We start from the raw sequence: 25,329 nt of genomic DNA, 5'->3' as shown, positions 1-25,329 counted from the left end.
TCTGAAATGAAATGGTTCTGCGTTGCTCAACACAAAACCAGTGGGTTTGTAGAGCTAACACACTATCCTCTCTCCCACACAGTCACGGGCACAGGGCTGACAGGTAACCTTTGACCTTTCTCCTCCACCTTCTACTCTATCCCATGTCCTCTGCCCTGCATGGACACACTAGGGCCCCAGAGAAGTTCTAGTAGCAGTGCTGTTCTAGGATCTGTCCATATAATCGTATTCATTATGATCTAAAAGGCTAAACTGATCCTAGAGCAGCACTCCTCGGAGATGCTTTGTGGATACTGGCCCTGAAAAGGCTCCATGTCTTGTTGAGCAGAGCAGTCCGTTTGTGTTGCTGTATTTACAGTAAACGTATCTGTGGAATTGTGATGCCCTAGAGTACGGTCATCCCAAGCCTGCATGGAACTACCCTATAACTAGGACTGTAATGCAAAACAGCTTCATTTCATCTCATATTCATCTCCATGTTGTGGTTTTGGCTGTGTGTGCGTGTGTGTTTGTGTGTGTGTTGCTGGCTTGTGTCCGTGTGTGTTTGCTTGCATGTGTTTGCAGACTTTGTATATATTGTATTCTCCACATAGCTCATCCAAATATACCTATTACTGAACACACCATTTTCTGTACAAATGATATACTGTCTGAACACACCACGTTTTTGTATTGTATTTGCAAGACATTCTACTGTACTGTTGGAGCTAGTAACACAAGACATTCTACTGTACTGTTGGAGCTAGTAACACAAGACATTCTACTGTACTGTTGGAGCTAGTAACACAAGACATTTTACTGTACTGTTGGAGCTAGTAACACAAGGCATTCTACTGTACTGTTGGAGCTAGTAACACAAGACATTCTACTTACTGTTGGAGCTAGTAACACAAGACATTCTACTGTACTGTTGGAGCTAGTAACACAAGACATTCTACTGTACTGTTGGAGCTAGTAACACAAGACATTCTACTGTACTGTTGGAGCTAGTAACACAAGACATTCTACTGCCCTGTTGGAGCTAGTAACACAAGACATTCTACTGTACTGTTGGAGCTAGTAACACAACACATTCTACTGTACTGTTGGAGCTAGTAACACAATACATTCTACTGTACTGTTGGAGCTAGTAACACAAGACATTCTACTGTACTGTTGGAGCTAGTAACACAAGACATTCTGCTGTACTGTTGGAGCTAGTAACACAAGACATTCTACTGTACTGTTGGAGCTAGTAACACAAGACATTCTGCTGTACTGTTGGAGCTAGTAACACAAGACATTCTACTGTACTGTTGGAGCTAGTAACACAAGACATTCTACTGTACTGTTGGAGCTAGTAACAAGACATTCTACTGTACTGTTGGAGCTAGTAACACAAGACATTCTACTGTACTGTTGGAGCTAGTAACACAAGACATTCTACTGTACTGTTGGAGCTAGTAACACAAGACATTCTACTGTACTGTTGGAGCTAGTAACACAAGACATTCTACTGTACTGTTGGAGCTAGTAACACAAGACATTCAACTGCCCTGTTGGAGCTAGTAACACAAGACATTCAACTGCCCTGTTGGAGCTAGTAACACAAGACATTCTACTGTACTGTTGGAGCTAGTAACACAAGACATTCTACTGCCCTGTTGGAGCTAGTAACACAAGACATTCTACTGCCCTGTTGGAGCTAGTAACACAAGACATTCTACTGCCCTGTTGGAGCTAGTAACACAAGACATTCTACTGTACTGTTGGAGCTAGTAACACAAGACATTCTACTGTACTGTTGGAGCTAGTAACACAAGGCATTCTACTGTACTGTTGGTGCTAGTAACACAAGACATTCTACTGTACTGTTGGAGCTAGTAACACAAGACATTCTACTGCCCTGTTGGAGCTAGTAACACAAGACATTCTACTGCCCTGTTGGAGCTAGTAACACAAGACATTCTACTGTACTGTTGGAGCTAGTAACACAAGACATTCTACTGTACTGTTGGAGCTAGTAACACAAGACATTCTACTGTACTGTTGGAGCTAGTAACACAAGACATTCTACTGTACTGTTGGAGCTTGTAACACAAGACATTCTACTGTACTGTTGGAGCTAGTAACACAAGACATTCTACTGTACTGTTGGAGCTAGTAACACAAGACATTCTACTGTTTTGTTGGAGCTAGTAACACAAGACATTCTGCTGTACTGTTGGAGCTAGTAACACAAGACATTCTACTGCCCTGTTGGAGCTAGTAACACAAGACATTCTACTGTACTGTTGGAGCTAGTAACACAAGACATTCTACTGTACTGTTGGAGCTTGTAACACAAGACATTCTACTGTACTGTTGGAGCTAGTAACACAAGACATTCTACTGTACTGTTGGAGCTAGTAACACAAGACATTCTACTGCCCTGTTGGAGCTAGTAACACAAGACATTCTACTGTACTGTTGGAGCTAGTAACACAAGACATTCTACTGTACTGTTGGAGCTAGTAACACAAGACATTCTACTGCCCTGTTGGAGCTAGTAACACAAGACATTCTACTGTACTGTTGGAGCTAGTAACACAAGACATTCTACTGCCCTGTTGGAGCTAGTAACACAAGACATTCTACTGTACTGTTGGAGCTAGTATCACAAGACATTCTACTGCACCTGCTATAGCGCTTGCAAATTTGTGTACGCAACCAATAAACTTAGATTTCATTGGAATTTTCAGTATGAGTTGTCACGGTCATCTAGCTTGTTACCATGGCTCCATCAAGCCTTTCATTTTAAACCCAGGAACTGACATTAACCCCTGCCATCCTCTCTGTGTTTCTTTCTCTTTCTTTCTCACGTTCTCTCTTTCTCAGGACGGATGGCAGACGCTGGTCTCTGGCCTCACTTCCCTCCTCTGGATATGGCACTAACACACCCAGCTCCACCGTCTCAGTGAGTGTATGTGTGTGTGCACAGAATGTTTTTGTGTGTGTATCCAGAAGAATCTCACACCCCTCCTAGTACAGTACATCTCTTCCCTCTGGTGCAGCAGCAGCCCAGCCCAGTCTCACCGTTAATCTCACCGCTAGTCTGACCGTTAGTCTCACCACTAGTCTCACCGTTAGTCTCACCGTTAGTCTGACCGTTAGTCTCACCGTTAGTCTCACCGTTAGTCTGACCGTTAGTCTCACCGTTAGTCTGACCGTTAGTCTCACCGTTAGTCTGAATGTTAGTCTGACCGTTAGTCTGACCGTTAGTCTGAATGTTAGTCTGACCGTTAGTCTCACCGTTAGTCTCACCGTTAGTCTCACCGTTAGTCTGACCGTTAGTCTCACCGTTAGTCTGACCGTTAGTCTCACCGTTAGTCTCACCGTTAGTCTCACCGTTAGTCTCACCGTTAGTCTGACCGTTAGTCTCACCGTTAGTCTCACCGTTAGTCTCACCGTTAGTCTGACCGTTAGTCTCACCGTTAGTCTGACCGTTAGTCTCACCGTTAGTCTGAATGTTAGTCTGACCGTTAGTCTGAATGTTAGTCTGACCGTTAGTCTCACCGTTAGTCTGACCGTTAGTCTCACCGTTAGTCTGACCGTTAGTCTCACCGTTAGTCTCACCGTTAGTCTGACCGTTAGTCTCACCGTTAGTCTGACCGTTAGTCTGACCGTTAGTCTCACCGTTAGTCTCACCGTTAGTCTCACCGTTAGTCTCACCGTTAGTCTCACCGTTAGTCTGACCGTTAGTCTCACCGTTAGTCTCACCGTTAGTCTGACCGTTAGTCTGAATGTTAGTCTGACCGTTAGTCTGAATGTTAGTCTGACCGTTAGTCTCACCGTTAGTCTGACCGTTAGTCTGACCGTTAGTCTCACCGTTAGTCTGACCGTTAGTCTCACCGTTAGTCTCACCGTTAGTCTCACCGTTAGTCTGACCGTTAGTCTCACCGTTAGTCTGACCGTTAGTCTCACCGTTAGTCTCACCGTTAGTCTGACCGTTAGTCTCACCGTTAGTCTCACCGTTAGTCTGACCGTTAGTCTCACCGTTAGTCTCACCGTTAGTCTCACCGTTAGTCTGACCGTTAGTCTCACCGTTAGTCTGAATGTTAGTCTGACCGTTAGTCTGAATGTTAGTCTGACCGTTAGTCTCACCGTTAGTCTGACCGTTAGTCTGACCGTTAGTCTCACCGTTAGTCTGACCGTTAGTCTCACCGTTAGTCTCACCGTTAGTCTCACCGTTAGTCTGACCGTTAGTCTCACCGTTAGTCTGACCGTTAGTCTCACCGTTAGTCTGACCGTTAGTCTCACCGTTAGTCTCACTGTTAGCACGCACAGCCTCTTCCTCATGTTTATGAGAAGCCTGAAGGCTTCCTGCTACTCGCCAGCTCAGAGGAGATTAAGTTGTTGTGCTCATATAACCTCATTATAGATTCAGGTTAAATTAGCTCTGAATATTTTTTCTCCTACTCAGAGGAGCAACAATACCTCTGTAACCCCTAATGTACAGTCTAAATGTTTAAGACAGTCATCCCCATTTAAAATTCTCCAAAGTTTGTTCATTCACAACGGCCCAGTAGAGAGCAGAGCACACTACCTTAGCCAGGAGTTAACATTCACAGTAGCCGTTAATCCCTGGGCTACTAACTACTCGGCCCTTCTCCCCTTGTAATCCCTCCCTCCAGCAGTTAGCCACACTAGCTACTCGGCTCTTCGGCTCCTGTAATCCCTCCCTCCAGCAGTTAACCGCACTAGCTACTCGGCTCTTCTGCTCCTGTAATCTCTCCCTTAGCAGTTAGCTGCTACAAGCTACTTGGCTCTCCTGCTCCTGTAATCCTCCTTCCAGCATTTAGCCGCTACTAGCTACTTGGCTCTTCTGCTCTTGTAATCCCTCCCTCCAGCAGTTAGCCGCTACTAGCTGCTTGGCTCTTCTGCTCTTGTAATCCCTCCCTCCAGCAGTTAGCCGCTACTAGCTGCTTGGCTCTTCTGCTCTTGTAATCCCTCCCTCCAGCAGTTAGCCGCTACTAGCTGCTTGGCTCTTCTGCTCTTGTAATCCCTCCCTCCAGCAGTTAGCCGCTACTAGCTGCTTGGCTCTTCTGCCCTTGTAATCCCTCCCTCCAGCAGTTAGCCGCTACTAGCTGCTTGGCTCTTCTGCCCTTGTAATCCCTCCCTCCAGCAGTTAGCCGCTACTAGCTGCTTGGCTCTTCTGCCCTTGTAATCCCTCCCTCCAGCAGTTAGCCGCTACTAGCTGCTTGGCTCTTCTGCCCTTGTAATCCCTCCCTCTCTGCTTCTCACAGTCATCCTGTTCATCCCAGGAGAAGCTGCACCAGCTGCCCTTCCAGCCCACGGCGGACGAGCTGCACTTCCTCACCAAGCACTTCAGCTCCGAGAGCATCACAGACGAGGATGAACGACACTCGCCCATGCGCCCCCGCTCACGCAGCCTCAGGTAGGACAGGACACCCAGAGACTCTAACGATCATGTACCCAGTACACGGCGCAGTGCCCACCCTATACCCCAAGCCTCCCCATCTGTACACGGCAGACCACAGACAGAACTCACCTGACTGGCTGGCTGACTGGGTGGCAGTAGGGCTGCCTGTGTAACTGCAGTAAACAGAAAGGTATTAAACCTAAAGGCCTATATTTAACTGATAGTCAAAAAGGTCATTGATATGTGGCTTGTGAGTGATTGGAGCTCGGAACACATGCATTTCGCTACACCCGCATTAACATCTGATAAATATATGTATGTGACCAATACAATTTGACAGTGATCTCTTCACTGTGGCGTCTCTCACCTTTCTATCGACCCAGCCTACCTCAGTCTCCTCTGTCTCTACCCATCACGCCCGTTCCCTCTATCTCTCTCTCTCTCTCTCTCTGTCTCTTTCATTCTCTCCCTCTGTCACTCTCTCTGTTCCACAATTCTCTTTCTCTGTCTCTCCACCTCTTTCTCTTTCTCACACTCCATTTATCTCCCTCCCTGTCTCCCTTTCCTGTCTCTTTCTGTCAGTGTTTGGTCATTGCCAGAGGTTATCTATCTCAGTCAGTTTGTCTGTCTGTCACAGACTCGGCCTTCTGTGAGATCTGAGAGGTGCCAGTTCTGGTGTCATCTCAGCTGATGCCACCCTGTCCTGACATGACCTGCTGCTGCCAGTCTAAACCTCTCCTCTCCTTCCATCCTTCTGTGTGGATGAAGAACTCACACTCTCCTTCTAGCTCACTCTATCCTCATGAATGGAGAACAGAAAGTGTCTCTTTTGGTATTATATGAGAGAAACACTTGATGAGGTTTGGTGTTAAGACTGTTATATGACACAGAGAGAGGCCTGGCCCTTCACCTCCTACATTCTATAGTAGGCTGGGACAATACCAGTGTATTGATCATCTTTAGTATCATAGCAAGGAAACAAAACACAGAACAAAACAAACATCATTATGTTGTCATCCAGAGTCACATGTATTTATTTTCCAAACTATAGCACACAATATGTTACATAGGCAGGTTTTTAAAGGACCAAAGCATTTAGTCTGCTTCGTGTTTTCATTTTTGCATTGGAAAAAATATTTAGATACTGGTATGGTTACAGCCCTAGATAGGCTGTATCTCTCTCTGAATGTACTCAGTATTGGATACTGGTATGGTCACAGCCATAGATAGGCTGTATCTCTCTCTGAATGTACTCAGTATTGGATACTGGTATGGTCACAGCCCTAGATAGGCTGTATCTCTCTCTGAATGTACTCAGTATTGGATACTGGTATGGTCACAGCCATAGATAGGCTGTATCTCTCTCTGAATGTACTCAGTATTGGATACTGGTATGGTCACAGCCCTAGATAGGCTGTATCTCTCTCTGAATGTACTCAGTATTGGATACTGGTATGGTCACAGCCCTACATAGGCTGTATCTCGCTCTGAATGTACTCAGTATTGGATACTGGTATAGTCACAGCCCTACATAGGCTGTATCTCTCTCTGAATGTACTCAGTATTGGATACTGGTATGGTCACAGCCCTAGATAGGCTGTATCTCTCTCTGAATGTACTCAGTATTGGATACTGGTATGGTCACAGCCCTACATAGGCTGTATCTCTCTCTGAATGTACTCAGTATTGGATACTGGTATGGTCACAGCCCTACATAGGCTGTATCTCGCTCTGAATGTACTCAGTATTGGATACTGGTATGGTCACAGCCCTACATAGGCTGTATCTCTCTCTGAATGTACTCAGTATTGGATACTGGTATGGTCACAGCCCTAGATAGGCTGTATCTCTCTCTGAATGTACTCAGTATTGGATACTGGTATGGTCACAGCCCTACATAGGCTGTATCTCTCTCTGAATGTACTCAGTATTGGATACTGGTATGGTCACAGCCCTACATAGGCTGTATCTCTCTCTGAATGTACTCAGTATTGGATACTGGTATGGTTACAGCCCTAGATAGGCTGTATCTCTCTCTGAATGTACTCAGTATTGGATACTGGTATGGTCACAGCCCTACATAGGCTGTATCTCTCTCTGAATGTACTCAGTATTGGCTTGCCTCAGTGTTTTCCCCAAGCACGTGGAGTAGCCAGACAGGCTCATCTGGGCTGGGGGGCTCGTTAAGACATTTTTACCGAACAAGCTCAATTTTGGTGGCCTCTGGTACATTCGAATACTAGATTGTATTTTCAACCAGCAGCTATCACGAAACAACACCATTTTTTTATCATACTTTTACAGTGTTAGTTACAGCAGCTGTTGTACAATATCATATAAAATTGCTGACATCCATAGGCTTTAAGCTTCCTTTTAAGAGGCATTTTGTCAGCTTTCTGCAATACAGATGTGATAGAAGAGCCGGTGTTTAACATGGGCTTTGCTACACAGAAAGCAGCAGTTGATTACTCCATTGTCAACACTTTGATTTAATCAGTAGACCTACATCAATATCTTTGATATAGCTAGCATATGCAGTACCAGTCAAATGTTTGGACACCTACTCATTCAATGGTTTTTCTTTATTTTTTACTATTTTCTACATTGTAGAATAATAGTGAAGACATCAAAACTATGAAATAACACATATGGAATCATGTAGTAACCAAAAAAGTGTTAAACAAATAAAAATATATTTTATATTTGAGATTCTCTGCGGTCCAACTCATCCCAAACCATCTCAATTGGTTGAGGTCGGGTGATTGTGGAGGCCAGGTCATCTGATGTAGCACTCCATCACTCTCCTTATTGGTCAAATAGCTCTTACACAGCCTGGAGGTGTGTTGGGTCATTGTCCTGTTGAAAAATAAATGATAGTCCCACTAAGCGCAACCAGATGGTCTTCCCTGTGGCTCAGTTGGTAGAGCATGGTGTTTGCAACGCCAGCATGGTGTGTGCAACGCCAGGGTTGTGGGTTCGATTCCCACGGGGGGCCAGTACCAAAAAAATATGCATGAAATCAAATGTATGAAATGTATGCATTCACTACTGTAAGTTGCTCTGGATAAGAGCGTCTGCTAAATGACTAAAAATTTTAAATGAAGGCCTGATTCACTCAGTCTCCTCTGAACAGTTGATGTTGAGATGTGTCGGTTACTTCAACTCTGTGAAGCATTTATTTGGGCTGCAATTTCTGAGGCTGGTAACTCTAATGAACATATCCTCTGCAGCAGAGGTAACTCCGGGTCTTCCTTCCCTGAGGCGGTCCTCATGAGAGCCAGTTTCATCATAGCGCTTGATGGTATTTGCAACTGCACTTGAATACATTTTCCGGATTGACTGACTTTCGTGACTTAAAGTAATGATGGACTGTCATTTTCTTTGCTTATTTGAGCTGTTCTTGACATAATATGGACTTGGTATTTTACCAAATAGGACTATCTTCTGTATACCACCCCTATCTTGTCACAACACAACTGATAGGCTTAAACGCATTAAGAAGGAAAGAAATTCCACAAATTAACTTAACACGGCACACCTGTTAATTGAAATGCATTCCAGGTGACTACCTCATGAAGCTGGTTGAGCAAATGCCAAGAGTGTGCAAAGCTGTCATCAATGCAAAGGGTGGCTACTTTGAAGAATCTCAAATATAAAATATATTTTGATTTGTTTAACACTTTTTTGGTTACTACATGATTCCATATGTGTTATTTCATAGTTTTGATGTCTTCACTATTATTATACAATGTAAAAAATAAAGAAAAACCCTGGAAAGAGTAAGTGCGTCCAAACTTTTGGTTGGTACTGTATATCAATATCTTTGAAAATACCATATAGGTATCATTAGCTTTTAAAACAATTCAATCTGTTTTCTTTTATCCTATTTTGGACCCGTGAGCCCATCTCTCCACTAGCCTGCTTATTGTTCCTACTGTAAGGAGGATTCACCATCTTCATCGAATGATTTCATTATTTATCTGCAGATAATCGTCAAATAGCCTAACAGTTTGCAAATTAGGGAGCCAAATGAAAGCTCTCTTACCAATGCAATTCGGTAAGCTACTGACGAGTCACTCACGTTAACGTGTCTGGCAAGTCCTGATGGACTTCATATTGAAAATAGAAACCAGATCTTTTGTTTACTTGTCCCGATGCGATACACTGGACATATAACTACGTTGTATGATTTATGAATGGGAAGGATACATGAGATCGACTTTATTCAGTCAGTTCAACCTTTTATAAACTAGTCAAGCTTGCTGTTCGTCAATGAAAGCACACTAAATATCCTCCATGGCTGCGTATGAAACACACCAGGGTCCAGCGTTAACTTTTTTTCTCACTGGCCAGGACAGTTGGACAAAAATGTACTGGCCCGACCAGAATTTCTACTGGCCCGGACATTGTGTAGTTCTTAAATGGGTTGGGGTCATGCAGGTTGGCATGCTTCCTCTCTACATTCAGATATGAATAGGTAACATTTGGTTATTATGATATGTATTAAAAGCTGTGTAATATCATTTAGCAATCGAAGTCTTTCAAATTGCATTGTATTAATTGCATTCATTTTTGTTTCTGAAGTAGGTTATTTTGAGATTGGAAAATAGGACAAACGTTCCAAAATAGATATAGGGATGTTTTTCAAAATGCATACTACCGTGATTCGTAATAATCAAAATGACCTAAAACTAATGTTATGCAAAGTAGATACAAGCCAGTTAGCCCTATTGATTTACAATGGACTTACCCATTCCAGCCAGGACAATGGCAATAGAGACAAAACAATATATACGCAAAGCAAAAGTTTTACTTCATAACTATCAGCTAGCTATATGTGAATCGTAATAATGTAGCTAACCAGATAGGTCATTTTTGCCTGTTAAACTAACTCATTTTATGCAAGGTAGATGTAAATTCTTTGTTGGTAGTTAGCTAACAATTATTTGTGGCTATCTGGCTAGCTAACAGTAGCACTTAGCCATATTGACTTACTATGGGCTTGCGACCTACGCAAGCTACAGTCGGTATTGTAGCCAAGTCAACATGCCAGAATTAACACGGCATGTATTTATTAACATATCAAGATAAAATATTATAGTCAGGCAACATATGAGATGTGAATATGCAACATTTCATTCCAAAGTCGGAGTGTATTTTCTCTCGCTTCAGCTTAATTGATGTCCGCCATTGATTTCAATGCATTTATAATAACCTTTTTACGTTTTTGCGACATATTTCTGTGCATACTTTCTGTTGAAGCTTGCATCGATGCATGCTTCAAAAAATGTACAAACGGCGTACACATTCGAGAAGTGCCTTCCTCTTGATTTGGATTATACTCCGACTCTCTAATTTGCGCGCTCGGAGCCCGGGGGTGAGCATTTTGAGAAACCCCCATCGACACGGCTTCAGTAATAAGCTAGTCAAGAGGAATGCCCCGTGTCTGTTTGTAGCTTTCTTTGTGCAGACTATCAACAGTAGCCAGCATATTGCTAGTCTGTTCACTATTAGTTTACTTTTGTAATTCACTTTCCCTAAAAGAAATAAGCCCAGTGAATAGATTGGCGGGCAGGTAAATGTTGAACTGGAATGTAAAAATGCACTGTCCCGACATGCTTTTACTGGCCCCGGGCCATTGTTAATGTCAGACCCTGCATGTGAACGCTTGCTTTTACTGGCCCCGGGCCATTGTTAATGTCAGACCCTGCATGTGAAAGAAAATAAAGGAATGTGCCAGAAAACAATTGGCTTATATGAGTGGATATATGTGGATTATATGGTATAATCCACTCATTATATGGTATGTGGAAATGTACTCACATTATATTGGACCTGCAAATTCATGCTCTCTCCCTCCGTGTAAAGAAATTAGACTGCAACCACATTCTAGCGGGAGAGGGCTCTGGATACATTTTTAAATACTTTTTTGTTGTTGTAGCGAATTGAAAAGTAGCCTAGTTAATTTAAGTGGAAAAAAGTAGCTGGCTTGAAAATGAGTCTGTAATCGGCTGTTTAGCCGACAGCAGGCGCTAGTGGGAAACCCTGCTGCCTTTCAGGCCAGCTAGCAGAATTACATCTATGAATATTAGATGAGCTAGCAAGGTGTGAGAAATAAGATCATTACCAACCCTTTACAAATGGCTCTCTGCTGTATGACTGTACTGCATAATCAGAGTGGTAAAGTGAACGAAGCAGATGAGGTGAGGGAGAGCGAGTGAAAGAGAGAGAGAGCACGTGCACCGGAGGGAGTGAGAAAGAAAATGCAAAGATGAGTCTCAGACCAGCTAATTATGATTAGAGAAATAAAGAAGGAAGCAATCAAATGCTAATTTCATGGCCTTATTATCTGCCAAACTGAAAGTGATGACAGCTGTGGTTCTTCTCCTGTCCTTCCCCTCTCTCTCTCACCCCTCACTCATTCTTCAGGAGTTGTAGAAATGAGCTCAACAGGTTCATCCATCGTAGGTTTGTCATATCCAGCTGTGGGTCCTGTTATAATGAACAGCACAGAGCCATATAGACTCACAGACAGAGACACACACACAGAGACAGACACACAGGCCCTTCATTTTGGGGGTTCCGCTATTGAATCTACAGTATTATCCATATTATTATAGTTTCATCCAATGGGGCTCTGAGGCATTTACGATACCCCCCTCCTCCTCACACACAGACACACACACCCCTTCCTGCCTCTCACACAGACAGCCCCCCCCCCCCATTTTTCTCTGTCACGCTCAATTAGGTTCTTCATTTCCCCAGTTGCCCTCCTCACTGGTGTTATGCCAATCTTACCCTCTCTCTTCTCTCCCCCTCTTTCTCTCTGATTCACTTCATTTATCATCTAACTCTCTGATTCACTTCATTTATCATCTTTCTCTCTGATTCACTTCATTTATCATCTCTCTGATTCACTTCATTTTTCATCTTTCTCTCTGATTCACTTCATTTATCATCTTTCTCTCTGATTCACTTCATTTATCATCTCTCTGATTCACTTCATTTTTCATCTCTCTGATTCACTTCATTTATCATCTTTCTCTCTGATTCACTTCATTTATCATCTCTCTGATTCACTTCATTTATCATCTTTCTCTCTGATTCACTTCATTTATCATCTTTCTCTCTGATTCACTTCATTTATCATCTTTCTCTCTGATTCACTTCATTTATCATCTTTCTCTCTGATTCACTTCATTTATCATCTCTCTGATTCACTTCATTTATCATCTCTCTGATTCACTTCATTTATCATCTTACTCCACCCTGCCTTTTTCCTTTGAGCACCATTTTCATGTAATCTGACGTCAGTGTTTTAAAACGCTCACTCTCACAGCAACAGTGCTGTGCTACATCAGTGGTTCCCAAACCTAGGACCTCCAGTACCCCCAACAGTACACCTGATTCAACTCGTCAACTACTCATCAAGCCCTCAGTGAGTTGAATCAGGTGTGTTTGGCCAGGGCTACATCAAACCTGTGTTGGGGGTACTGGACTATATAAACCTAGAGAGAATGAACAGGATTCAAGGCTCCTGAAACAGTTCATGCTGATGTAAAAATTGATTTTTAAATACATTTGATTGGTTTAAGTTTACCACACCGTCTTAAAACAGGCTTTTACTGTAGATACAAAGCTTCAGACAAAACCCTTTCCTCCCACAAGTTAATGAGAGTCTGTGTTCAAGGTCGTTTCTCAAATGATTATGGAACATATTGTTTTGAAATGGCCTGAAGGTGATTTTGATGTTCTGTTATGGGAGAAATATTTCATTTTGGAATGAACCTTTGTCTGATGTTATTCATTCTCAGGACCTTCGTGATTCTATTAGCAGCTTGTTTGATGTGAGCTTTATTCAATAACGCCACAAATCACTCAAAGACACTCCACTCTCACACAACGCAAGGAGGGAGGGTGAAAATATCCTATTTGAGTATTTATGACTCAGCCTCTGGCTATGCATCAATCTCTGTCAGAGCTAACCTTTGGTTACCGTGGCAGAAGTGATTGTGTTTCTGAGTGAAATGTTTTATATAAAAAGACAGGTGTGTGTGTGTGTGTGTGTGTGTGTGTGTGTGTGTGTGTGTGTGTGTGTGTGTGTGTGTGTGTGTGTGTGTGTGTGTGTGTGTGTGGCAGGACTCAGAGCTGAGAATGTTTCTCCTCAGTTCGTATTGATGATTGACATATATTTATATTTATTTCTAAAAGTAGCGAGACAGATGGACAGCTAATTAGTGTGTTGTGCTTGCTCTCGTGTTTGTGTGAAAAGCAAAGAGCCTAATGCATTAGAATATATTCTGAGAAGCTTACCTTCTGGCAAGAGTCTTAAGAGTCTACTTTGACTCACAATTGTGTGTGTGTGTGTGTGTGTGTGTGTGTGTGTGTGTGTGTGTGTGTGTGTGTGTTGGCACGATGATAACCACCTCTATGAAGTTGACCTCATATGTCACATTCAGTGTGTTCTCATTCAATTAGGCTGGTTAATATGTTATAGACTGGTTAATATGTTATAGACTGGTTAATAGGACAAGCAAGCTGTCGATGGATGACTATTGGCATTACCTCATCCCCCTGGTCACATGACCAGAAGAGATACGGATGACTCACACATACGGTCACATCTGTGGCCCCAAGCATTCCCTCACCGCTTCCATTACACCACTTTACAACACAGCTGCTCAGATTACAGTCTCTCTCTCACACACCGTGTCTCAGAAGGGATTCGCCTCATTGTCTCATTCTCGCCTCATTGCTTTAGACAGATCCCCAGCTTATTCTCTGTGGAGGTGGTTGGTGTGAGTGAGAGACAGAAAGGTCAGGGTTGTTCCCATTGTCTTCATTTCTTCCTGCTAGCCAGAATTGGGAGAGGGGGCGAGGGAGAGAGGGATGGAGACGGGGGGGGACTAGAGAGTGAGGGGGGAGACAGAGGGATAGAGACAGAGAGTGTAATGTTTACTGTTCATTTTTATTGTTTATTTCATTTTTGTTTTTTATCTTATGTTTCCCATGCCAATAAAGCCCTTGACTTGAATAGAGATAGAGGGAGTGAAAGAGAGGTGGAGTAGAGAGACAGATACATAGAAAGGGCTGATGGTACAGACTGAAGGAGCCATCACTGCTACATCTCCCTCCCCAGAGAACTGCCTTTTCCAGCCATAGATATTCACTACTATGAAATCCAGACAGACAGACATGGTTCTCAGACTGACTCTCAGACACACTGTCAGGAACATAACAGCCAAATCCCCTGCCTGGTCTCAAGAGCCATCAGCTCTGGGGCTTTGTGTGTAGCCCTACCATGTGTAGCCCTACCATGTGTGTGCCTGGGACCATGTGTAGCCCTACCATGTGTAGCCCTACCATGTGTGTGCCTGGGACCATGTGTAGCCCTACCATGTGTAGCCTGGGACCATGTGTAGCCCTGCCATGTGTGTGCGCAGCCCTACAATGTGCAGCCCTACAATGTGTGTGCGCAGCCCTACTATGTGTGTGTGCAGCCCTACCATGTGTGTGCGCAGCCCTACCATGTGTGTGCGCAGCCCTACCATGTGTGTGCGCAGCCCTACCATGTGTGTGCGCAGCCATACCATGTGTGTGCGCAGCCCTACCATGTGTAGCCCTACCATGTGTGTGTGCAGCCCTACCATGTGTGTGTGCAGCCCTACCATGTTTGTGCCTCCATGTATCCATGTCCATGATGTCTGTGTTTCTGACCTAAGACCTCAGTGACACCATAGCCCTGCTGTACTGGAGCTGTGGGACTGGCAGCTCCCATCTGTAATGTACTATACTGCAGCTCAGGGACACCATAGCCCTGCTGTACTGGAGGTGTGGACTGGCAGCTCCCATCTGTAATGTACTATACTGCAGCTCAGGGACACCATAGCCCTGCTGTACTGGAGCTGTGGGACTGGCAGCTCCCATCTGTAATGTACTATACTGCAGCTCAGGGACACCATAGCCCTGCTGTACTGGAGCTGTGGGACTGGCAGCTCCCATCTGTAATGTACTATACTGCAGCTCAGGGACATATAGGACTTCTGGTTCCCCAGTGCAGCGGTTCCCAACCTATTTCCCCAATTTTCACATTAGAAAAATGGCATGTCTCTTAAGGTAGCTTAAATAACCAGCAGTAAATTTAGTATCATTTAAGGGACCTTGGAAGATGTTGTTTTGACGGTCATTTCCTGCCATTCTACCTAGTTTTAGGTAGGCTATTTAATCATAATAATGGAGAAAGAAAATACTTTTTAGACCCGATTTCCCCAAATGCTATTCCGCTGCCAAATAGTTTATTGTTATAATTTATATGAACTATCAATTTAATTATACATATTCTCTTTTACAGAAAGTGAATAGATCAAATGATTGCGACAGTCACACATTATAAAAGATTACTTCCCAAGCAAAGTGTAATTTCTTTGACTCCTGGACTTTAGAAGGTCTTAGCTCAGCTTCCCATGTGCATTAGAAGGTCCTAGCTCAGCTTCCCATGTGCATTAGAAGATCTTAGCTCAGCTTCCCATGTGCATTAGAAGGTCCTAGCTCAGCTTCCCATGTGCATTAGAAGGTCTTAGCTCAGCTTCCCATGTGCATTAGAAGGTCCTAGCTCAGCTTCCCATGTGCATTAGAAGGTCCTAGCTCAGCTTCCCATGTGCATTAGAAGGTCCTAGCTCAGCTTCCAATGTGCATTAGAAGGTCCTAGCTCAGCTTCCCATGTGCATTAGAAGGTCTTAGCTCAGCTTCCCATGTGCATTAGAAGGTCCTAGCTCAGCTTCCCATGTGCATTAGAAGGTCCTAGCTCAGCTTCCCATGTGCATTAGAAGATCTTAGCTCAGCTTCCCATGTGCATTAGAAGGTCTTAGCTCAGCTTCCCATGTGCATTAGAAGGTCCTAGCTCAGCTTCCCATGTGCATTAGAAGGTCTTAGCTCAGCTTCCCATGTGCATTAGAAGGTCCTAGCTCAGCTTCCCATGTGCATTAGAAGGTCCTAGCTCAGCTTCCCATGTGCATTAGAAGGTCCTAGCTCAGCTTCCCATGTGCATTAGAAGGTCCTAGCTCAGCTTCCCATGTGCATTAGAAGGTCTTAGCTCAGCTTCCCATGTGCATTAGAAGGTCCTAGCTCAGCTTCCCATGTGCATTAGAAGGTCCTAGCTCAGCTTCCCATGTGCATCAGAGTCACATCTTAATCTGGCATTTTACAGCTTGTTTCTAGCCTAAAGCATCACGCATGTATGCCTAGTTTTAGATCTGTAGAAACAATCGCAAATATAACACCAACGTCTCCCCCCCACGAAACGTTGGTGCCCCCTGCCCTAGTGTATACTGGAGAATACAGACCCCTACACCCATGCAGTATGCTAGTCTCTCTGGACTGGTGTAGAATACAGACCCCTACTCCCATGCAGTATGCTAGTCTCTCTGGACTGGTGTAGAATACAGACCCCTACTCCCATGCAGTATGCTAGTCTCTCTGGACTGGTGTAGAATACAGACCCCTACACCCATGCAGTATGCTAGTCTCTCTGGACTGGTGTAGAATACAGACCCCTACTCCCATGCAGTATGCTAGTCTCTCTGGACTGGTGTAGAATACAGACCCCTACTCCCATGCAGTATGCTAGTCTCTCTGGACTGGTGTAGAATACAGACCCCTACACCCATGCAGTATGCTAGTCTCTCTGGACTGGTGTAGAATACAGACCCCTACTCCCATGCAGTATGCTAGTCTCTCTGGACTGGTGTAGACCACTGAGCTACAGTCTTTTAATATATCAAAATAATAATATATTCCATTTAGCAGATGCTTTTATCCAAAGCGACTTAAAGTCATGCGTGCATACATTTTAGATATGTGTGGTCCCGGGAATCAAACCCACTACCATGGTGTTACGAGCACCATGCTCTACCAACTGAGCTAAAGAGGACTGACCTCTTCTCCACTCATCTGTGTGTGTCTGTGTGCTTTCAGCCCTGGTCGCTCACCCATCTCTTTTGACCATGAGGTCGTCATGATGAACCATGTTTACAAGGAGCGCTTTCCCAAGGTACCGACCAGGACAAACTCTTTATTAATTGTTTATTATGACTTCATTAAATACCTGTAATTAAAATATCAACCATTTTATGACAATCCTTCAAATGGCTTTTCCATTGTAATAAAGCTTACTGTGAGCTGTGTGGTAGAGGCTGTGACTCACCTCTACCCCCCTCCTCCTCCTCAGGCCACGGCTCAAATGGAGGACCGTCTGGCTGACTTCCTGTCGTCCTCGGCCCCTGACAAGGTGATGCCCCTGGCCGACGGGGTCCTCAGCTTCATCCACCACCAGGTCATAGAGCTGTCCAGAGACTGCCTGGTTAAAAGCCGTGAGGGCTGCATCACATCACGCTACTTTTACGAACTGCAGGAGAACCTGGAGAAACTACTGCAGGATGTAAGTACACTATGTTGTTTTCATTTGAGGGCTTCTAGCGCTATTTTCTGAGTTTCACCAACATCCATTAGAATAATCCATTAGGTGAAGATATCGTCCAACTCCTGTTCATTTAGATACCGGAGACATATAGTTTCAATAAGGTGCTCACTCATCATCATTAAGTCTGTCAGGAAGCCACTTTGACCCGTTTAGTCCATCAGAAACACATAAACACCCTCCCTCTCTCCATCCCTCCCTCTCCCTCTCTCCATCCCTCCCTCTCTCTCTCCATCCCTCCCTCTCTCTCTCCATCCCTCCCTCTCCCCATCCCTCCCTCCCTCTCTCCATCCCTCCCTCTCTCTCTCTCCATCCCTCCCTCTCTCCATCCCTCCCTCTCTCTCCATCCCTCCCTCTCTCCATCCCTCCCTCTCTCTCTCCATCCCTCCCTCTCCCCATCCCTCCCTCCCTCTCTCCATCCCTCCCTCTCTCTCTCTCCATCCCTCCCTCTCTCCATCCCTCCCTCTCTCTCCATCCCTCCCTCTCTCCATCCCTCCCTCTCTCTCTCTCCATCCCTCCCTCTCTCCATCCCTCCCTCTCTCTCCATCCCTCCCTCTCTCCATCCCTCCCTCTCTCTCTCTCCATCCCTCCCTCTCCCCATCCCTCCCTCCATCCCTCCCTCTCTCTCTCCATCCCTCCCTCTCTCCATCCCTCCCTCTCTCCATCCCTCCCTCCCTCTCTCCATCTCTCTCTCTCTCCATCCCTCCCTCTCTCTCTCCATACGGGGCACATGCCCCCCACACCTGCCTCTGATATGTTAGTCACAAGATGGGTTGGTGATGTCTGTGTTAGGGTTTCAGGGACATTCCATGGTGTGTGATGTCAGTGATATCTCCATTAGCTCAGTTACAGAGCTGGGGGGCTGTGACAGTATTGCTCGCAGTGGCCTCGTACCGCCCCCCCCCCCCCAATCAAAGGTGGGGTGTGTGTCTCCCTGTCCTCTCCCTGATTCTAATTTCACACCCCAGCAGTCAGCGAGGGTGACGGATGACTCTCCCAGACACCCAGGAGGAGGGGTGCACTGAGAGTGAGAGAGCGAGACGGTGGGTTGGGGGGGGGAGGATGAAGCCATAGGAGGAGGGGTCTGCAGGGAGTTTTCCAGTCTTGGATTGGCTGTTTAAACCATCCCGCGTTAGGGCTGATGCCTGTTGAAATGTGGTTAGTGTGTGAGAGCGCAGCAGACAGAGTATTAACCCCATGACAAACACGCTCGGGCCACATCTGGAGAACGGAACAGAGAGAACACTGTAGCAGAACAAGAGAGAACAGAGAGAACACTGTAGCAGAACAAGAGAGAACAGAGAGAACGCCGTAGCAGAACAAGAGAGAACAGAGAGAACACTGTAGCAGAACAAGAGAGAACAGAGAGAAGGAGTGCGAGGATGACATCACCTCCAGGGCACTAATTGGGCGACAGGGTTGGGGCGCAGTGCGGAGCGCGGCAGGTGGTGGCGATATAAACGTACCGTGGAGATGAGGCATTGAACAGGACCCGGAGAGGAGGGATCTGGAAAGCCAACATCCCGTTTGTTTTCCTGTTGTTTCGGTCTCTGGACAATGTCTGGCGTGTCATGGCAGAGGAGGCTAGAGGAAGAGGAGGTGCTGCAACATGTTCTGGAACAGAGGCTCTGGAGGAGAGAGTGGAGCACACTCACATGGGATCACAACTCTTTTCCAGTTGAGTCTCGGGTCTTGTCTCCTGTCTGTTTGCGGTTGGGGGGGTGATGTTTGGATTGATCTCTGCTGGATCATCTTGGTTTGCTACAGGTATATCTGTGAGGGACAGGTATGGGATTGTGAGAGTTTCTGTTTATTAAGTAACCAACGGTAATGTAGACGTTAACGTTTTTGGCTTGAAAAGGAAGTACTGTGTCTGGTACACAACTTACTATGATGATTCAGTGTATGATATTTGACACTGTACATTAACGCTCTCTCTCTTGCAGTCAGTGAGTCTGTGTTGTCAGCCAGTGGTGGTCATCAGTGCTCTTCTTCATTGTCTTTTCCCTCTCCGTCTGTCTCTGTCCTGTCAGAGCTCCAGGCCACTACTGTAACCCTCTTCTAGCCAGGTCATCCATTCCACCCCACATAGGGACACCATTAAAAACCTCACAGGAGACCACCTCATCCACCTTAACCTCTACCCAGGCCTCAGTGACCTGTCACCATAGCAACCCCCACCAGGGTAACCTCAGCTCAGCACTGTCCATCGGTCACAGTGTGTTATAGGTAGTCATGTGGCTGACTGGCCATCACTCACAGTTACAGCGTCTTACAGGCAGTTTAGAAGACACAAATACAGAGACACTGTTCTCTCATACACACACACACAAACACACACACAAACTATCTCACACACACGCAGACTGTCTCTCAAACACGCACAGACTCTCACACGCATGTATACTGTCTCTCACACTCACAGACTCTCTCACACACACGCACGTATACTGTCTGTCACACGCACACTCTCTCACACGCACACTCTCTCACGCGCACGTAGACTGTTTCTCACACACGTAGACTGTTTCTCACACACACATCACACACACATATGCTGTCACACACACACACAGTGTGGTTAATTAGCGGCTGTGAGCATGAATGACAGTCCCACTGCTGCCCCATTATTCACCGATCACTCGTCTATACTGGGAGGAGATCACCCTCTCCCTCCATTCCTCCCTCCATCTCCAGCACTTTGCAGCTTTCATTACCTTCATCAATTATTCGGGGGCTGATTGGAGCCCCTGGGGCCTCTGCTGCCTGCCTGGTCTGCTTGCTTAGCTACCTGCCTGGTCTGCCTGCTTAGCTACCTGCCTGGTCTGCCTGCTTAGCTACCTGCCTGGTCTGCCTGCTTAGCTACCTGCCTGGTCTGCCTGCTTAGCTACCTGCCTAGTCTGCCTGCTTAGCTACCTGCCTGCTTAGCTACCTGCCTGGTCTGCCTGCTTAGCTACCTGCCTGGTCTGCCTGTCAGGCTACCTGCCTAAAAAAAGGGACCCCAAAAAAGAATTGGGGGAACCCCGGTGGGTAATTGGACTATGATTAGGCCTACTACAAGTTTAAATAGCTGGTCACTAGACTAACTTACCAATCTAAAACATGTTCGCTGACATGGCTAATTCACTGACTGTCATAACAAGAGAAACTGTTAATGCACATGTATAAATTGCGCCTTGTGTATTTTACTATTCTACTGTACCTCTCAACAGTAAGTTGAGACCCTGCCTGAGGGGTGAGGGCCACCAGTTGCCCATGCCTGGTGTAAACTATCAAATCAAACTTTATTTGTCACATGCGCCGAATACAAGTGTAAACCTTACTGTGAAATGCACTGTTGGTTAAATCCTTAAATCCTTAACCAACAGTGGAGTTCAAGAAAGAGTTAAGAAAATATTTACCAAATAAACTAAATTAAAAAATAATAAAAAGTAACACAATATAATAACAATAACGCTATATACAGGGGGTACTGGTACCGAGTCAATGTGTGGGGGTGCAGGTTAGTCCAGGTCATATGTACATGTAGGTGGGGGTGAAGTGACTATGCATAGATAATAAACAGCGAGTAGCAGCAGTGTAAAAAACAAATGATTTTTAAAAAATCTTTTAAACATTTTTTGTCATTTAGCAGACGCTCTTATCCAGAGCGACTTACAGTAGTGAATGCATACATTTCATACATTTTCCGTACTGGTCCCCCGTGGGAATCGAACCCACAACCCTGGCGTTGCAAACACCATGCTCTACCAACTGAGCCACACGGGACCACACACCAATGATAGTGTGTGGACTAATAACTATCTTCTACCCCCTTCAGGTAGTACTGATGGTTCATACCACCAGTGTGCTCTTCTCACTCTGCTGTCCTCTCTGGTTGATGTCTAGGCTCACGAGCGCTCGGAGAGTGTGGAGGTGACCTTCGTCACCCAGCTGGTTAGGAAGCTGATGATCGTCATCGCTCGTCCTGCACGCCTGTTAGAATGTCTGGTAAGAGGAACATGAGGGGGGCGACGGGGAATAATCGGAGATGTTTCCCAACAATGTTTCCTTCAATAAGTGCTGAGGAAGATAAATTATGAGTGTATCAGGGTTTACCGCTGTGAAAAATGACTTGTTTTCAAATCCTTTTGTTATTTTTTTTCATAAATTGCTTCCTATTTGCAAGCCAGTCATTTTCCTCCCATAGTTAATAAGCCACCTAGCCACTCAGCAAGTGAAATTAAAGAGATGTACTCCTAATTGTGTGGTAACTCAAGCATGCCACTGTATTTACTGTCCTCAGAGACAGATGCAGCTCACATGAAACATCCTACAACACATGTTTATGTATCACCCATAAGGGCTTCCAGCCTCCCAGCTCCTTCTCTCCAACAGCCCCAGCACGCTGCTGCTCTCTGCCCAGCCGGGGAGAGGGGAGTGGGGGTAGAGACGGTGCTTCATCATCCCCCCTCCTCCATGACTAAGCAGCTGGAACCTTCCCTCCACCTCATCCCTCTCTCTGGAGATATGAGAGAGGGAGGTAGACAGAGAGAGGGAGGAAGGGAATGAGATGGAGGTAGAGAATGAGAGGGAGGTAGAGAGAGGGAGGGAATGAGAGGGAGGGAGGGATGTAGAGGGAGGGAGGGATGGAGGGAGAAAGACGGAAGGGAGAATAGAGAGGCTGCCCCAGTGCTCACGTCTGTGTTTTTGACTAATCACGTGCAGCCGATGATATGACAACACACAGGATGGGTTTTTACAAATGGATGCACACACAGCTTGAAGAGAGATGGTGGGGTGGAAGGAGGGTAGATTGGGGTGGAAGGAGGGTAGATTAGGGTGGAAGGAGGGTAGACTGGGGTGGAAGGAGGGTAGACTGGGGTGGAAGGAGGGTAGACTGGGGTGGAAGGGGGGGTAGACTGGGGTGGAAGGGGGGTAGACTGGGGTGGAAGGAGGGATACTGGGGTGGAAGGAGGGTAGACTGGGGTGGAAGGAGGGTAGACTGGGGTAAAAGGAGGATATACTGGGGTGGAAGGAGGGTAGACTGGGGTGGAAGGAGGGTAGACTGGGGTGGAAGGGGGGTAGACTGGGGTGGAAGGGGGGTAGACTGGGGTAAAAGGAGGATAGACTGGGGTGGAAGGGGGGTAGACTGGGGTGGAAGGGGGGTAGACTGGGGTGGAAGGAGGGTAGACTGGGGTGGAAGGAGGGTAGACTGGGGTGGAAGGAGGGTAGACTGGGGTGGAAGGAGGGTAGACTGGGGTGGAAGGGGGGTAGACTGGGGTGGAAGGGGGGTAGACTGGGGTGGAAGGAGGGTAGACTGGGGTAAAAGGAGGGTAGACTGGGGTGGAAGGAGGGTAGACTGGGGTGGAAGGAGGGTAGACTGGGGTGGAAGGGGGGTAGACTGGGGTGGAAGGGGGGTAGACTGGGGTGGAAGGAGGGTAGACTGGGGTGGAAGGAGGGTAGACTGGGTGGAAGGAGGGTAGACTGGTGTGGAAGGGGGGTAGACTGGGGTGGAAGGAGGGTAGACTGGGGTGGAAGGGGGGTGGGGGGTAGACTGCGGTGGTGGTGGGGTGGGTGGGTAGGGAGCCACTATGTCTTTGTCAGAGGACAAGGAAACAAAGGATTGTTCACCTACAGTACTGCTGTCTGATGTTGTTTACCTACAGTACAGTACTGCTGTCTGATGTTGTTTACCTACAGTACAGAACTGCTGTCTAATGTTGTTTACCTACAGTACAGTATTGCTGTCTGATGTTGTTTACCTACAGTACAGTATTGCTGTCTGATGTTGTTTACCTACAGTACAGAACTGCTGTCTGATGTTGTTCACCTACAGTACTGCTGTCTGATGTTGTTTACCTACAGTACTGCTGTCTGATGTTGTTTACCTACAGTACAGAACTGCTGTCTGATGTTGTTTACCTACTGTACTGCTGTCTGATGTTGTTTACCTACAGTACTGCTGTCTGATGTTGTTTACCTACAGTACAGTACTGCTGTCTGATGTTGTTTACCTACAGTACAGAACTGCTGTCTGATGTTGTTTACCTACAGTACAGTACTGCTGTCTGATGTTTACCTACAGTACAGAACTGCTGTCTGATGTTGTTTACCTACAGTACTGCTGTCTGATGTTGTTTACCTACAGTACTGCTGTCTGATGTTGTTTACCTACAGTACAGTACTGCTGTCTGTTGTTGTTCACCTACAGTACAGAACTGCTGTCTGATGTTGTTTACCTACAGTACTGCTGTCTGATGTTTACCTACAGTACTGCTGTCTGATGTTGTTTACCTACAGTACTGCTGTCTGATGTTTACCTACAGTACAGAACTGCTGTCTGATGTTGTTTACCTACAGTACAGAACTGCTGTCTGTTGTTTACCTACAGTACAGAACTGCTGTCTGATGTTGTTTACCTACAGTACTGCTGTCTGATGTTGTTTACCTACAGTACTGCTGTCTGATGTTGTTTACCTACAGTACAGTACTGCTGTCTGTTGTTTACCTACAGTACAGTACTGCTGTCTGATGTTGTTTACCTACAGTACTGCTGTCTGATGTTGTTTACCTACAGTACAGTACTGCTGTCTGATGTTGTTTACCTACAGTACAGTACTGCTGTCTGATGTTGTTTACCTACAGTACAGTACTGCTGTCTGATGTTGTTTACCTACAGTACAGTACTGCTGTCTGTTGTTTACCTACAGTACAGTACTGCTGTCTGATGTTGTTTACCTACAGTACAGTACTGCTGTCTGATGTTGTTTACCTACAGTACAGTACTGCTGTCTGATGTTGTTTACCTACAGTACAGTACTGCTGTCTGATGTTGTTTACCTACAGTACAGAACTGCTGTCTGATGTTGTTTACCTACAGTACAGAACTGCTGTCTGATGTTGTTTACCTACAGTACAGTACTGCTGTCTTATGTTGTTTACCTACAGTACAGAACTGCTGTCTGATGTTGTTTACCTACAGTACAGTATTGCTGTCTGATGTTGTTTACCTACAGTACAGAACTGCTGTCTGATGTTGTTTACCTACAGTACAGTGTCCAATATTGTGTATTATTTTGTAATCCATTACCTCTTTTTTCAGGTTCCCCCTCAGTTTGAGCCACTACAAACACACACACATACATTCCAACCTCTATTGCATTGGCTGATTTTAACACACTCTTCTCTCCCTCCCCCCTTCCTTTTCTCTCCCTCGCCCACATTCTACCCCCTCCTCCCCTTCACTCTACCCCCCCCCCGGTCTGCAGGAGTTTGACCCAGAGGAGTTCTACCATCTGTTGGAGGCAGCAGAGGGCCATGCCAAGGAGGGCCAGGGCATCAAGTCAGACATCCCCCGTTACATCATCAGCCAGCTGGGTCTCACCAGGGATCCCCTGGAGGAGATGGCCCAGCTGAGCAGCTACGACAGTGGGAATCCAGATACACCAGAGACAGACGAGGCCGTGGATAG

General features: G+C 45.7%; 1 protein-coding gene across 1 annotated transcript in view; it reads left to right on the top strand.

Moving 5' to 3' along the window:
* Window positions 1–25,329, top strand: part of mast2 (microtubule associated serine/threonine kinase 2) — a 307,698-nt gene that overhangs the window by 259,499 nt on the left and 22,870 nt on the right. Inside the window, 6 exon segments of the mRNA XM_029708046.1 lie at window positions 2,857–2,935; window positions 5,265–5,416; window positions 17,375–17,450; window positions 17,628–17,837; window positions 21,765–21,866; window positions 25,127–25,329. The exon segment at window positions 25,127–25,329 is cut by the window's right edge and continues 99 nt beyond it. Of these exon segments, the coding sequence (XP_029563906.1) occupies window positions 2,857–2,935; window positions 5,265–5,416; window positions 17,375–17,450; window positions 17,628–17,837; window positions 21,765–21,866; window positions 25,127–25,329 (822 nt within the window).

Source organism: Salmo trutta, chromosome 22, assembly GCF_901001165.1.
Source record: "Salmo trutta chromosome 22, fSalTru1.1, whole genome shotgun sequence".
NCBI classification, from domain to species: Eukaryota; Metazoa; Chordata; class Actinopteri; order Salmoniformes; family Salmonidae; genus Salmo; species Salmo trutta.
This window is presented reverse-complemented; position numbering and strand designations above follow the sequence as displayed.